The 14,477-nt window shown below is 36.9% G+C and overlaps 1 protein-coding gene across 2 annotated transcripts in view; it reads right to left on the bottom strand.

The window, feature by feature from the left end:
* The window catches only part of AKAP6 (A-kinase anchoring protein 6), a 235,736-nt gene that overhangs the window by 28,273 nt on the left and 192,986 nt on the right, over positions 1 to 14,477 (bottom strand). For both annotated transcript variants that reach the window (XM_050897696.1, XM_050897697.1), the window contains exon 11: positions 2,936 to 3,151. In XM_050897696.1, coding sequence (XP_050753653.1) covers positions 2,936 to 3,151 — 216 coding nt within the window. The remainder of the gene's footprint in view (positions 1 to 2,935; positions 3,152 to 14,477) is intronic.

Raw genomic sequence — 14,477 nt, 5'->3', positions numbered from 1 at the left:
TCACTACAGTAACTTGGACCTCCGTTCAGCACTCTCTAAGCTATCTCACAAATGCAACTTGTTTCTGTTCCAAGTTCAATAGAAGATATATATTTACTACAACAAAATGAGGAGTTTTGTAGATGAAAAAGGCAGTTCGTCATCTTTGTAGTACTTCAGCTTTTAGAGAAACACAGTAGAAACCCAGTCCAATCTCTCTTGGGCAGTTATAGACTCAACACATACTCAGCCTCCAGCAACTAAAATACAGGATTCTGAGAACTATTGTTTGGCTTGGCTGTTGTCTAATACTGCACACACTTGTTTTGGAAGCTCCCAAATTCAACTGTTTTTTCTACTGCTGGGCAGCTCATTAAAGATTTTGTGTAGCACTAACCAACAGTTTACTAGAGCTATTGATGTAATATATTAGTAATATGACTAAAAATATCCCAAAGATGGAACTATCACAAAAATATAACCAGTGTTTCTCAAGAGAATTAAAAAGCTTTACTATTATATTTTCTTTGTTTATCAATCTTTTCTATTCCTCAGTCTCATATTTATCTTCTAACCCATTCACTTCCCCAGCCTATTTCACTGCTGACTTCTCTTGTTTTTGTTCTCATTCCTTGCTCTCCCAGATTCATTACCATCAAAACTCAAGAACGTTGTCTCTCTGCCACTGTTGAGATTGCATTTGTCATCCTTTATTTCTTGACTTTCCTCTCATTCAAATGTGAATGTATTGTTTAAAACTCCTACCTCCATTTTCTATTCAGCTTCATTCTGGATCCTCACTAATTCTGTTTCTTCCTTTAATTCCACTGAAATTTCTCTCACATTTTCTCATGATCTTTATTTTACCAGCTTCTGTTTTACTTTTGACTCCACTTGATCAGATTCTCAACAAATTACTGCCTTGGATGTTTCTGCTTTCTAGATTCTTTTTCTACCTCCTCTGTGGTTTTTTGCTAATTGTTCTTCCTTCATCTTCTGCTTTTGACTAGACTTGAACAAGCCTTTTTCCTTACCTGCTTCCCTTTCTCCTTTTTAGATGATAATATACATTCAGATACCTGCAGTTCCCATCTCTGGACTGAGGGCTCAAGTAAACTCCTTTGTATCTAACTCTGCTCTTCTGCCTGTCTTTTAAATATCTCCTTCTTAGTGTCCATTAACATAAACTAGGCACAGACGAATGGAACTCTTGCTCTGTCCTCCCCAGATCTCCTCTTTTCTTCATGCTCTGTCAGTATGACTGTTCTCCCCCTGGTAATCTGCATCAGCTGTGACATCTACAGTCTCACTAGCTCTATGAGAGGAATCTTAGCATCATTAAGATTTGACCTTTTTCTGCTGGTCATACGGTGAAAGCTCTTAGTTGATCTCCTTGGTTGTTTCCAATAGCATTCCTCTTCAGTCGATACTTCCCTCTCTGCACATAGATGTATAAGGAAAGGCTGAAAAATCATCTTTTCTTTTCTCTATAGCCTTGTACAATCACATGTAGCTTCATCTTTTTTATACTTCTTCCAACCAGATCAAATTTTTGAGGGCTTAACTGACTCTCCTCAATTATCTACACTTCTTACATAGTCAGTTGACTACTCCCATGCTTATAAAACCAACGTTGACACTCCCATCTGCTTTTCAATGATGTCTTCCTTCCATGTTGCCTTATACAGACATGCCCCTTTTGACTTGTCCTGAAAGTCTATTCAAACCTGTTCCTTCCTCAAGTCCCGTTTCTATCTCCATACCTAAAGCAAAGCAGCCAATAAACCAAACAGGCAGAGGAGCACTCCTACTTTACAACATTTGATAAAGGCAGGCAGGCAACAGATTATTACCTTCAACGGTTCACTTGTCCACAGCATCCTCCTCACTAACTCACCATTTCTTGGCCCGTTTAGACTAATAGTATTTTCACTCAGGAACTGCTAGTGTTTCTGAACAATGTCTTGTATATCTTCATACTATACGTACAGCTTCTGTTATTTTTGTAAAGGAACTTTAACAAAAAGAAGTCAAATGTAGTATTTCACTGTTAGTCAGATAATTGTTAGGAAGCATTTGTCAAGCATTTTTTCCTTTTATTTGCTTGATATAAACCTAAAAAATTACGTAAGCTAAATACATGTCACTTGTTCTCAAATCTCATCAATGCTCTTCACTATATGCACTACATAGGGTTATCATTGCTGTCAATGTAGCTGCAGTATACAGACTTCAGCATTATGATAGTAGCACAAAATATACCGAGCCAATTCATCCATTACAGTCAATGGTGTTACAGTAGGGATTATTTTGTTCCCCCTATGGTTTATTGTTGAAATGTAGATACTGCTTTGTAATATAGTTTTATGCTGTAGAAAACCTGCCTAATTTATGCCACTTAATGGATGGTTTAAGCAGAGTGCTATTTTGCCTCTTAGGAATCATTTCCCTGAGATAAAAGCAAATTAATGCATTTTACTTATATTCAAATAACACAGAATTGTATATTAATCACATACCCATGGCATTCTTTGTGAAATACACATCTACTGCTGGGATGCTAATTAAAACCAGTCTTACTTACACAGAAAATACTTTTTCTGAAATATATTTATAATCAGTGAAATATGTCTCTGGGCCCAGTTCTGTTAGGTGCTGAGCGACTTGGCAACAGGAGAAGATTGTTTTCATTACCTGACAGGATCAGATGTGATGAGACTAAATATCCAGCAGACAGAACATGTATATTGTGAGTTCATCTTATTAATCAGTTTTGTCCATAGAATACAATGCTTTGTGAAAAACTAAAGCTTCACTTGTTGGCAGTAAAGACTAGGAATGGCATCTTTAGTCAGAAGAAAACACTGTGAGATGAATATGTTTGTCTTGCATGGAAAAAGTGTCTCTCGTGAAGAATGAAACCACGTGAGATCTTTTTAAAGCAAGCACCACTCACCAAGTCTTTTTCCAATCTCTTCTGTAGCCTTATTTGCCACTGGACAGCTTGCATGACAATGGCTTCCCATCTCCTCTCAAGGTTTACAATTATCAACTGCATGGACTGGTGATCTGCATTTAGGTTGCAGGTCTCCTGGTCATCCAGGAGGTGCTGGCATAATCGCAGCACGGAGGCTACCCCACGACGTCTCTGTTTGATCTCACAGCATAGAGACTGCAGGATAGACAAACAACAGATGTCAGTGTGGAATACTTTGCAAATGAAAACATTAACTATTATCTGATATTTAATGGTGCCCACTCTCTGTCTTAGAGTAGTTTTTTCAGCTCTTCCATAAATTCCCATACTTAGTCAAAGCTTAGTGTTTTATTTTCAGATAAACACAGTCTTAATATTAATAGCACAGAAGGAGTAAAGCTACTTTCAGTCTTCTTCAAACAAATGCCATACATAGCTAACTGTCTCAATAATGTTGAAAGTTTTATGGTGTAGACTAGTTTATTCTTCCTTTTTTTTTCGTTCAACTGGGACACATCTGAAATGAGTTACCCTGACAGTAATCAGCTTCAGAAATTCTTCAGGAAAAAATGGGGGGAAAAAATTGTAGTCATGCAATGAGAATATATATATTTTTAGAAAAAACAATAGAAATTATGGGTCATATGTACCCTGTCAGAGGAGAAACCTTAAGGAAGGAGAAAATTCAGTATAAAATTCTTTACAGATGTTTTTTGTTATCATAAAATATTTCCAGGGTAGTTCCATATTCAAGTAACTGTAGGAATACTGTGATAACTGTATCTTTCTTAAAGATGAGTAATTCACTGCATTTATTTCATCATACTGATTCCACTGCTACCAAGAATGCAGTCTGACGTGAACTGCATGATGGGAGACAATCGCTAAGCCCTAATATTGCTGAATATTGATGGGAGCCAGGATATGTTGGTTCTATGCCAGAAACTCAAGTAACTACACTGAGAATCTCATTGAACAGCAGTATAAGTAATGCATCCTACATGCCAAAACTAAAGAGAGATCTACCATCCGGAAGCAGTTAATGGCATGGGGTGCTTTTGAGCATGGTTTTATCCACAATCACACTCTACTGTCATTCAACATCAAATCAGGATTTTATTAACTCATAATGTGTTTTAATAATAATATCTGTGAAGCTGGGGTACAGAAGGCACAAATGCATCTGAGGATGACTGCTTCAGCCCAGCTTCTGAGACCCTATACTTTTATAGCATTGCATGGTTCAAGTATTCAACTATTATCACAGGCCTGTGCTACTCCTGAATTTAACAAGCCTGTGCTCCACACGTGGAAGCTTTCCAGATAATTTAAAGTGTAACTTGCCAACATCTGTTTCCCTCTGTGGGATGCCACAGATGAAAGTGCATGACCCCATGAGAAAATCTGAACTATCATCTTTTTTGAAGACAGAGTATTTGCCTTTAAGTTTCCAGTTAATCATCATAAGCAAACAAAAAAAGCCACCGCATATCTCAAAGATGTTCACAAGCGTTAACCAATAAAAAATCAGGACCTGCCCTCCTGAATATTATTAGCAAAACAATAACATTCTATAGAAAGTTAATTCAAATTCCAGATTTTCATATCACTTTTTCTTTAAAAATTGGAATTTATATTTAGAAATGTTGTACCTCAAAGGAATATTTTGCTGCTGGAAATATGTGCTTGATCAATAATACTAAGCTGAAAGTCTGAAGCAATACTTTAGTATACACATCTAAAAATATATATCTTTTCTTTGCCTATGGATAGTATGCAAGCGATTTTTTTAATTCAAAGCCTTCAAGAGAAATGATGATTAAACCCGCAAACATAGCTGAATTACTAATCTACTTTCACTGGCACAATTGGGCTGTTCTAACAGTTAACAGATTGCTTATTAATCAACAAGGGTAAACAAGACAATGCAATCTCATTTAAAGTGGAAGTTTTAATGCCTAAAAGTATTTGTGTTCAAAATGTTAATCCCGATAAGGCTTCATTAGAAGATGTCTTAAAATGATTAAGTATGTTTCATTGTAAAGTACATTGAGTAGTATATTAGCAGGTGGACATTTCATACAGATGTTCCACTTATTGATATAATGCATTCTATAGCTATTTAAATTACCCTAACTCTGTAATAGCTAGAATTCTATTACTTCTATAATGAGAGAACCCTGTACCTTTAATATTTCTGAATTTTAAATAAGGTGAATGACAAATTCCCAAACCACTATTTACAGCAAAATATGACCAGGAATTTTATTATTCAATTTATACCAGAGCTGCATTTTCACTTACGTTTCCTGAACTTGCCCTTATTTATTTTCCTAGAGTTCATTACTAGTTTCCTTCATAGTTCTTGATGTAACCACCATGTCTGGCACATTTCCTTTCTGATGCTGTTCATTAGCCTAACGTCACATCAGAAAAAAACCAAACCAAACCAAACCAAACCAAACCAAAAAATCTACCTAAAGATAAAGTCAGGGTTCTTATTTTACATTTTATAACAGCTAAGCAATTCAGTTTTATGGAAGTGATGGTAAGTTATATACTGATGGCAGTCAAATCTATGTAGATCTGCCTTAACTTCATGGAAGTCAATACAGCTCAGAATCTGGCCCCATAGCATTAACTTACCTTGATCCATCTGATCATGCCATCCCTTATAAATATTGTTCTTTTTTGATACAATACCATATAATATGATGAGGTAAGGAGTATTTCATTCGTAAGCCATTATATGGGAGCTTAAGTGAGGCCTTTACTTTGTGTTATCTGAAAGCAGAGCTACAGCATCCAAGTCATTTCTAATTTACATCAATTTTACACCAGCATAATAACAGTAGCTTTACTGAAGTTATTTCTGATTTACATGGCTGTGACAGTACAATTAGGCCTATGGCACTTTTGTTTCAATTTTATTACATGATATTATGGTTAATATTAAACAGGAGAAGAATGAAGTGCTTTTATCTAACAGTGTGTTGAAAGAGTTGGCTATAGCAACAATACTGTAAAAGCCAGAGAACTTAATCATGTAAAGACATCTTTAAACTCTATATAATAGCACTAACAATAATGAATTTAAGCAGTATTAGGGTCTGGTATACAGAGTCCTAAAGGGACACAATAATTGCCCATATCCTATGACTTGACATCTCACAGTGTTGTATGTCCATCCATGGTCTGCTATTATTAAAATGGCATGCTTGTATAAAAACCTGTCAATATGACAATTGTACATGCAAAGTATGCTTCCAGGACCACGTTTACTTTAATTACTTGCAAGGTACATTCTACATTGTGAATTAACAGCTATAATTCATGATTAATAAAAAAAAAAAAGTAAAGAAAGATAATGAGTATCTCTACTGAGGCTTGGGCCTGATGGTCTATAGCTGCTATAGTAAGCTACTGGGTACTTGACGATTCATAAAATTAGGAAATGATCTAACAGTAGACTGAGGAGCATCACTTAGGCTCGCTTAGTCTCCTGTGTGTGCAGAAGATTTGCTGAAGTATACATTAAGAGATCAGACACTTTCAATTGTGGCTCCTCGCACTATCATGTGTCCATTGAGCTGTGGTAACTGTAAATACAATCCAAACCTTTGCAAATGTGGGAGAAACACATTCACTTAAATCATTTGCAGTGAGACTTAATGTATTTGACTTTTTTGCTGCAGGCTAAGAGTATACACAGTAACTGCAGCTGCTGTGTATGAACTTGACTTTGTGTCTGAGTCCTTTGCTTTGCAACAGATACCCTGATAACATTGAGGTGTTATTCATTATAATGTTATTACGAGTCATGGTTTCCCATACTGAGGATTCCTGTCTGTGCTACTAGAATCTGGGAAGATTTTTCTTCCCTCTGCCTACCTCTATTTTCAGTGCTTTGAAGTTATCACCCGCATAGCTAAAAAGGGCTAGCTGAAACTACTTTCACAGCTGGTTAATACCATGTCTTAAATCATCTGGAAAAGCCCCTGCTGAGTTGAATGACATCAAACACTCTTTCCAAGCCATGGGCTAATGGTACTATCTATGGGGATGGAAGTAGCCATGATCTGAACAGAAGGTACTCTGCACAGCTGTGTGACTCCTAAGTGAATGGCATATGACCAGAAACACGTGTGCAGCTTTAGGCAGCGCCAGAGCATATGGGAGGCATAGAAAGGTGGGAAGTTGAGGAATATTAGAGCCCCTCAAGCCCCATTCCCCCTCCATCCCTCAGCCTTCCTGTGGTGTATCAGTGCCTGAGCTGTGCCGCACTGCAAGCTCTGCACGACTGAAGGACATGGATGGGAAGTCGGCTTTCTCACGCAACATGGTAGATGAGTTGGCCACTGAAGCACTGTTATATCAAGGTTCTTGAGCAGGTGTTTAATATTAACCATTTAAAAGTACTAAGGTTCTCAGTGAATTCAGTGGGACTACCTGTGCTTAAAAATAGTTTAAAAGTCAGTTTAAGATTAGTTTAGTTCACTTAAATCCACATAATCCACATATAATCACCACATAAAATGAGATATGATTTTTGTAGCATCATTTATTACATATTGTTTGGGGAATTAATTTTTATGGGATCTGAAATTCTTTCAACCATTTCCATCTTTCTTGCTTTCACTCTAAAATTAGGAATAATAAAGGTCCATGTAGAGATGCCCAGAGCTTTGAAAATAGTTGGAAGGTGACAAAAGGTAATTTACACAGATGGATTTTCTTTGTGCTTTCAGGTTCAGAAGAAATGCCAAGGTATACTGAGACAAATGCTATTTCTAAGCTTACGTTGTGTTTCTGTGTATGGGCAATACTGGGTGTTTTTAGGAAAACGAAAGAAGCTCGACTGCAGATAAATCTGGAATGACCAGATCTAAGAGGAAGTTTCTGTCTAACCTTGGTCTGTCAAAGGCTTACTCTTTCTCCTTGTTACAGGATGTGGGTATGTGAGGGAGGGAATGATACCGTTCCGATTGCATCAGTTGTTGCCTGATGGAAGATAAAATGAAGATGGAACTGTTGTTATTTAGTACGACCATATGCAGAAATTAAGGCAAAATCTGAGCATGGAAGCCACCCTTCTAAGTCCAACAATCAAACTGCAAGTCTTAAAAAAATGTAATTTGCCTTTTTACACTTGATTTTTGGCTAGTGCAGCACTTCAATTTTCAAAAGTGCTAATGTAAAACCTTTAAGTATCATGGCTAACAGCACTAATACATCAATAAAGGGAAAACAGGAAAGAATATGCTCGGAAATGTTGGGTAAAATGTAGTTTTCAGTGTTTTCTGTGAAATGGCAACGCCTGTTGGAACTTCTCCTGTTGGGGTGATGCATCCCTTTATTTCAAATTCCATTCTTACAGGACACACGGTGAAAATAAGAATTTCTGTTTCTGAATGAAAATCAATAATTCCTCAAAAAATATTAGTAAGAAAGTAATTCCTCAAAATAAAAAAGCTAAAAGACAAAGATAGGAAATGAATGATGACTTGTCATCTTTTAGAAAAATACTGCCAAACCTGTGTGCTTTTGCTGATTTCAAGGTTAAAAGAAAATGTCACCTAATATGGGAACCCTACTCAGTTGCATACTGTGGGACTTAATCTATACTGAAGCTAAATATTCTATAAGTATGCAGTGAAGTGCAAAAAACAGCAATTGAAAAATGACATGATTAAATGGCACAACATGCAATCATTTGCTCTCAATTATATCAATGTATCTTCTTCATTTCAAGGAGTCAGGCAGAAATATTGTTTTTTAAATGCCTCTATTAAATTGGGCACCAATAATAAAATAGATGAGAGTCCTAATAAGCTCATTTACGTAACATACATCACACACCACAAAACTATTCTCTCCAAACGGGTTTGTTCATAGATTTGTCTCCTGGTTGTCACCAGTCTTGGCTATACTAAAAGATTTTAAAGGCACAAGGCTTGTAGACCATTCAGTGGGAAACCTTTGTACTTAACCCTTGAGAGATCTTTAATGCTAATTATGGAAAAAGTATTGATATAATATCTTTTCTGTCACATTTTATTACGATGACAGTCACAACAGAATCTGGGACTGACATTTTAGAAATATCATCTAATTGCAAGTCAGAAATACAAAATGACAGTTTAAAGTAGAATATGACTTCTTTCAAAACAGCAAACTGATTGTCTTTATTTAAAAGCCCTACTTTTAATAGCATTACAACCACTAAATTGCTACGCTGATCATATCTCTCTGTAACTCACTGCTTAGCAAAGTGTTACGGTATCTCTCTTACAAGTCTGAGCACAGTTCACTATATTCCTTGTGAACTGTGTCTGTTTCTATACATATTAAAAATGGCAATGAACTAATAGGAAAAAATACTTCATTTTTGCACTGGCTTCAAGAATCTACATAGGCGCTTACATTCTACATATAATCAAGTGCTTATATTAATTCATTCATTTCACTAGCATTAAAAAACTACATGGGAATTTGTGTTTATTTGCAATCAATAATGCAAATAAATTTATTAATTAGGTAAATATATTTATTTTAAAGATACATTTTTAAATAGCATTCTAAAAGTACCTGTGTTCTTTCCCATTTTTCTCTAGAGGTACAATATATGCATTAAAACCAGTAACAATCCAGAATAGATGTTTCTGGACTCATTCCATAAAAGCTGCTATTATATCTGTACAACATTCTTTAATTTCTTTGTTCTATTCCTTATGCTCGTTTAAGTACTTCAAAATATTTGTTTGTAAGAATATAGTTCAATGGTCTGTTATTTAGCTCATATTCCCATGTAACTAGTAATATGTAATATACTTCTCTTCATAAATTAAAAACACTATTAAAATTCCAGACGTATAAAACAATATGAAGATTAAGTTACTATAAAAGAAACTATAATAGCTTACAGATTGCTTATATCATTACTAAAGCACTGGTATCTATTACAATGTCTCCCTGGAATAAAGAATGCACTTTTGGCAATAATCTGTTAAAAAAGTGCCCATTATTGTTAAGATGCTCCTAGCTTAGGTCTAAACTAGTGTGCAATTACAGGAAGGTAACTTTTAAAAATAAAAGAAAAACTGTGTTGGATGTAAATGCATCTTCCCTACTGAAATACAACATAGGTTTTCCAAGCCTTATTTTTCTCATGTTTCATACAGGGGATTAATTAGATTCCTTTTCACACTGAAATATTTTAGAGCTATTTACTACACACTGCAAAGTTGGGGTTAACTTGGTTCCAGCGGATAAGCCAAGTCATTCAGACAGAGGAGCCAGACACGATGGCAGGAGGATCTATTTTTCTAGTCTGGCACTGTTTGTGTTTATAAATGCCTTCAGTTCATGCCCTCTTTTCATTCAATCTGAGAAGTTCTCTTTCCAGCGAAAAAGATCCAAAGGAGAAATATTGAAAGAAGTGACACAATTTGCTAGGATTTCTTTTCTGCCCCCAGAAAATGCTAAAATAAAAGCAGAGAAAGCATCAGACAGGTAGGATAAATATCAGTGCTATGTTTTGCTTTTGGAATGAATCCTGAACCACACTACCCCAAAAATTCATTTGCCTGTAGCAACATTAGAAACTTGAAATTTTTGCTAGATCACCACACTGGGCAGAGTTTCAAATGGATGCGTGTGGAAATTCAAGAGATTAAATGACTTAAGGTACAGGTGGAAACTTCACAAAATCAAGTAAGGCATAAGTTAGGCTCAACTTTACTTCCAGTTGTTGTAATCCACTTAGAATTACAGCTTAAAAGAAATCAAGATGTTTCTCAACATACATCACACATTAGACACCAAGAAACCCCCTCCAATTGCCTAAAAACTTTAGGTATCAGAATTTCAGCCATCTTTGATGAACAGTTAAAACTGTTAAAACTTTGTATCCTGCCTCAGAGCTATATAAGAGGCTTCAAAGGAAAAACTTCCTTGCATCAATACCTGTAACCCTCAGGCTGAGGTTCAGATGTTAATATAGTACTTACTCCCTTTCTTAATCTAGTTCCCCCCCAGATGGTAGACATGCATTTTTGCTGCCCCTGTGCAATGGGCCTGGTATATTCCGAAATGTAGTGAGGGTTTACCCTATGCTGAATTACAGGAAAAAAACATCCTGCAGTGCATTGGTATTACCTTTTTATGGGAAAGCAGTGAACATAAAATAAATTAGACTAATCTTTTGGAGACTTCAGGACAGGCAGGGTGATAGGAAAGGGAAAATAAACACATGTAATGAGTAAGGAAAAGGAGATTTCCTTTGGCTTTTTTCTTGTGTCAGTGAAGCAGATTTAGCCTGGATTCAAAAATGTACAGCTTGAGCTGCTCCAGGGTAAACAGAGGAAAATATATTATGATGCTTTCATGTGTATCTGTATATGCACAAGGACAACAAGCAGGCTTTTCTAGAAATGGTGTTCCTCATCTTATTTCAAAAAACCAACACATCCTCAGAATGGATATGTCATTAAAACATAAAAACATTATTTTCATTCTTTTGCCATATCTTAATCATAAATATACACACAGACACACATTTTTTGGTTTCAGCTCAAGACAAAACTAAAAGTCCCCAACAAGAGAAGTTACTTGCAGCAGAATCAACCAGAGTCAGGCAGCACTGCGATGAGGTAGGTTCACTCATATCTGAAGTAGGCTAGCCTACCGCAGTATCTTACTTGCATAAATAAGTTTTAGCAAGTGTTCACATAAATACGTTAGATTTTAAATTAACATTAACTTGCCTCTTGTACAAGTTAGGCAGACATGACTCTGACATGCACAGTTTAGTCCCAAGGCTATGAGAAGGCTAGAATTAGAGGTGAGGACAGAAGCAGGTGATGTGCTGTGAACTGCGAATGGCAGTCAAAAAGCTAAGTGTTGTCAAAAGCCAAATGTGTGGGTGAGGTGGCTGTTTGCGTATGGTGGTATTAGAGGCCATATTATTGCACCTTCAACTGCCATTCTTCCATTGCCTGGACAACAGGAGTGGGGTAAGAAGACTAGATAGGATGAAAGCAAAGAGGGCACGAAACAGGCTTTCCTTCCTTAACTAAAGCTTGGACTAGAGAACATAACGACGTTCCTCTTTTTGTGCCCAAAACATGAAAATAAGCGTCACTGTGATAAAGGGAAAGGTGGTGCACTACAAATGACATTGCATCATCAGCCGTTGGTGAAATGCACAGAAAATCCATCAGATTAGAGGCCAGGCCTTCAGTTTTATTCTGAAGTGAAGAAATGCAGCACTGTCCTAACAGACCAGTAAGGGAATCATCCTGCAAAGGACAGGAATCCACATACATCTTTTTTTTTTCCATTGACTTTATGCAGCAAGCATAATCTAAGCCGCTCTGCTGTCTCTAGTAATATGTTGCCAGTCTGCAAATCCCATTCCTGACTGACATCTCATACTCGTGATACATAATATACCTGATAAGGATTGCAATAACACTTCAGAATGTATACTCAAGGCCTGTTCTTTTTACACTCATATTCTTACTCATACTGAATTACACTTTACCCTGCAAATAATTCTACTAAAATCAATGGGTTTCCTGGCAGTATGAAATTATTTTTAGTGTGAGTAAAGGTACTAATACAGTCTATAATACTATACCCTATTGGGACTATGATCTATTAACTTACATGCAAAGATGAAACTTGGGAAACCTGTCCTGTACTGAAACCAAAATTAGGCAACAGTCTACTAGGTCAATGATCCACCAATTAAAGAAAAACCTCGTTAGTAGGATTTAATGGCTCCAGATAACCTTGTTCAATCAATAATCCACTAATATCAGAGAGATTTGCACCTGAAAATGCAATGCTATGGCTCCAAAGGGGCAGTTATAAACAATCAAATAAATTGTGTAATCACATGCAGTAGTACCAAGTGGACCTTAATGGAGACAATACAGTGAATTTTTGTTAACTCTCTTATATTTCCAGTCCACACTGTGCTTGTTTTTCTATATGTTATCACTAACAATGGAAATAAAGCTTAGAGGCCAGCCAAAGTACCAATCCTCACTGTAAATTAGTGTAAGTCAATTTGGCTTATTTCGGGGGAAATATTTCTTGCCCTTTTTCTTTTGTCATCTTTCGCTTTCTTCTCATTTTCCTTTTCCTTTGCCAGGTTGATTGTAACAGAAGAGAAGGATTCTGTTTTTTGCAGTAAACAGATCTTCAAGGCAATAGCAGGACAATAAGCATTCACATTTTCAAGGAGTCATATGGGTGGGTCAAAAGAAGAAAATCAATTATATCTTCAATGATAATGACAATAATAAGTGATGGAACTGAGAATGTTCTCTCAAAAGAAGCCAAGTCAGCTATTTTGACTTCTACACATCTGACTCTTCAAGAGGCCATGACTGAGAAGGGAAATATAGCCCAAAGTCTGCAGATGTCATTGATGCGAAAGGTTTGGGAAAGGAACTGCAAGCTGTTTGTCACTATGAAATTGCAAGTTTTACTTTGTAATGGCCAGTTTGGGACAGCTTTCCCCGTAAGCCAGGGTGTCTTCTGTATTGGTCAGCTTGAGTCAGACTTCAAGTCTCACAAGCCTACTCATGATGTGAGAATTAAATGCAGACCATCCCAGTACAGTAAGAAAGACAGGGACAAGAGCCCCATTGCCTCCTTCTCACCAGCTCCAGTTAACAAGAAGGCACTGGTTCAAATAAGCACCCGACTGCACATTCAGGAAGGCTGAGAGAGAAATTCGGGCTCAACTTTTCTGGAAAAGAAATAAGCCTGTAGTTAGTGTGGGAGAACGTCACAGATATGAGCAGTAAATCTTTCTGAGCTGGGATTGCAGTTGCCTCAACATCTTCAAGTCCCTCAAGTCTTAAAGACATTCCTGATGATTCCTTGAGTGGGATTCATCTGAGCTAATGGAGAACTCGACATCTGAGCTAGTCATTCAGAAGCAGGTATTCTAAGGTACAGTGCATCTTCTCCATAGCCAGATGCCTAAAACAGGACAGATTAATTGCATCCCAAAAGTGCTTTTTCCCCCCCAATTACTATAAAAGAAGCTCAGACAAGATCTCTGCACTGCAGGTATCTAAAGCTAGCCTGTTTTAACATACCTCTACCATATGGCTATGCTGTCTGCACGGTAATCATCTTGGTATACCAGAAATAAGGGGACAGTACATAAAATAAAGCTAGGAAGGGAGCAAAATATAAATTAGCAGCCTAAAAAATAGGCACTAGGCTATTCTCTCCTCCACCAAAGGATCCAGTGTATTGCTGTATCTGAGCTCTGCTGAACTCAGGGTTCTTCCTGTTACTACAGGAACCTCCATCCCACACCCCAGTCTTAGTCCAGAAGCCCATTGCCACTGCTGAATTAGAACCGCATGCAGATACTTTATGATACCTCTGTGGAACCCTGCAGCATGTCAGATCTAACCATCCCTGGTGGCTAGATCTTCTGTGTCCCTTTCTTTCCCCCAGCAAAGGGAGCCTTTGTGGGGCAAAATGGTTTTAG

This window comes from Gymnogyps californianus, chromosome 5 (assembly GCF_018139145.2).
Source record: "Gymnogyps californianus isolate 813 chromosome 5, ASM1813914v2, whole genome shotgun sequence".
In the NCBI taxonomy this organism is placed as follows: Eukaryota; Metazoa; Chordata; class Aves; order Accipitriformes; family Cathartidae; genus Gymnogyps; species Gymnogyps californianus.
The sequence above is the reverse complement of the archived record's forward strand: the minus strand, read 5'-3'. Positions and strand labels throughout refer to the sequence as shown.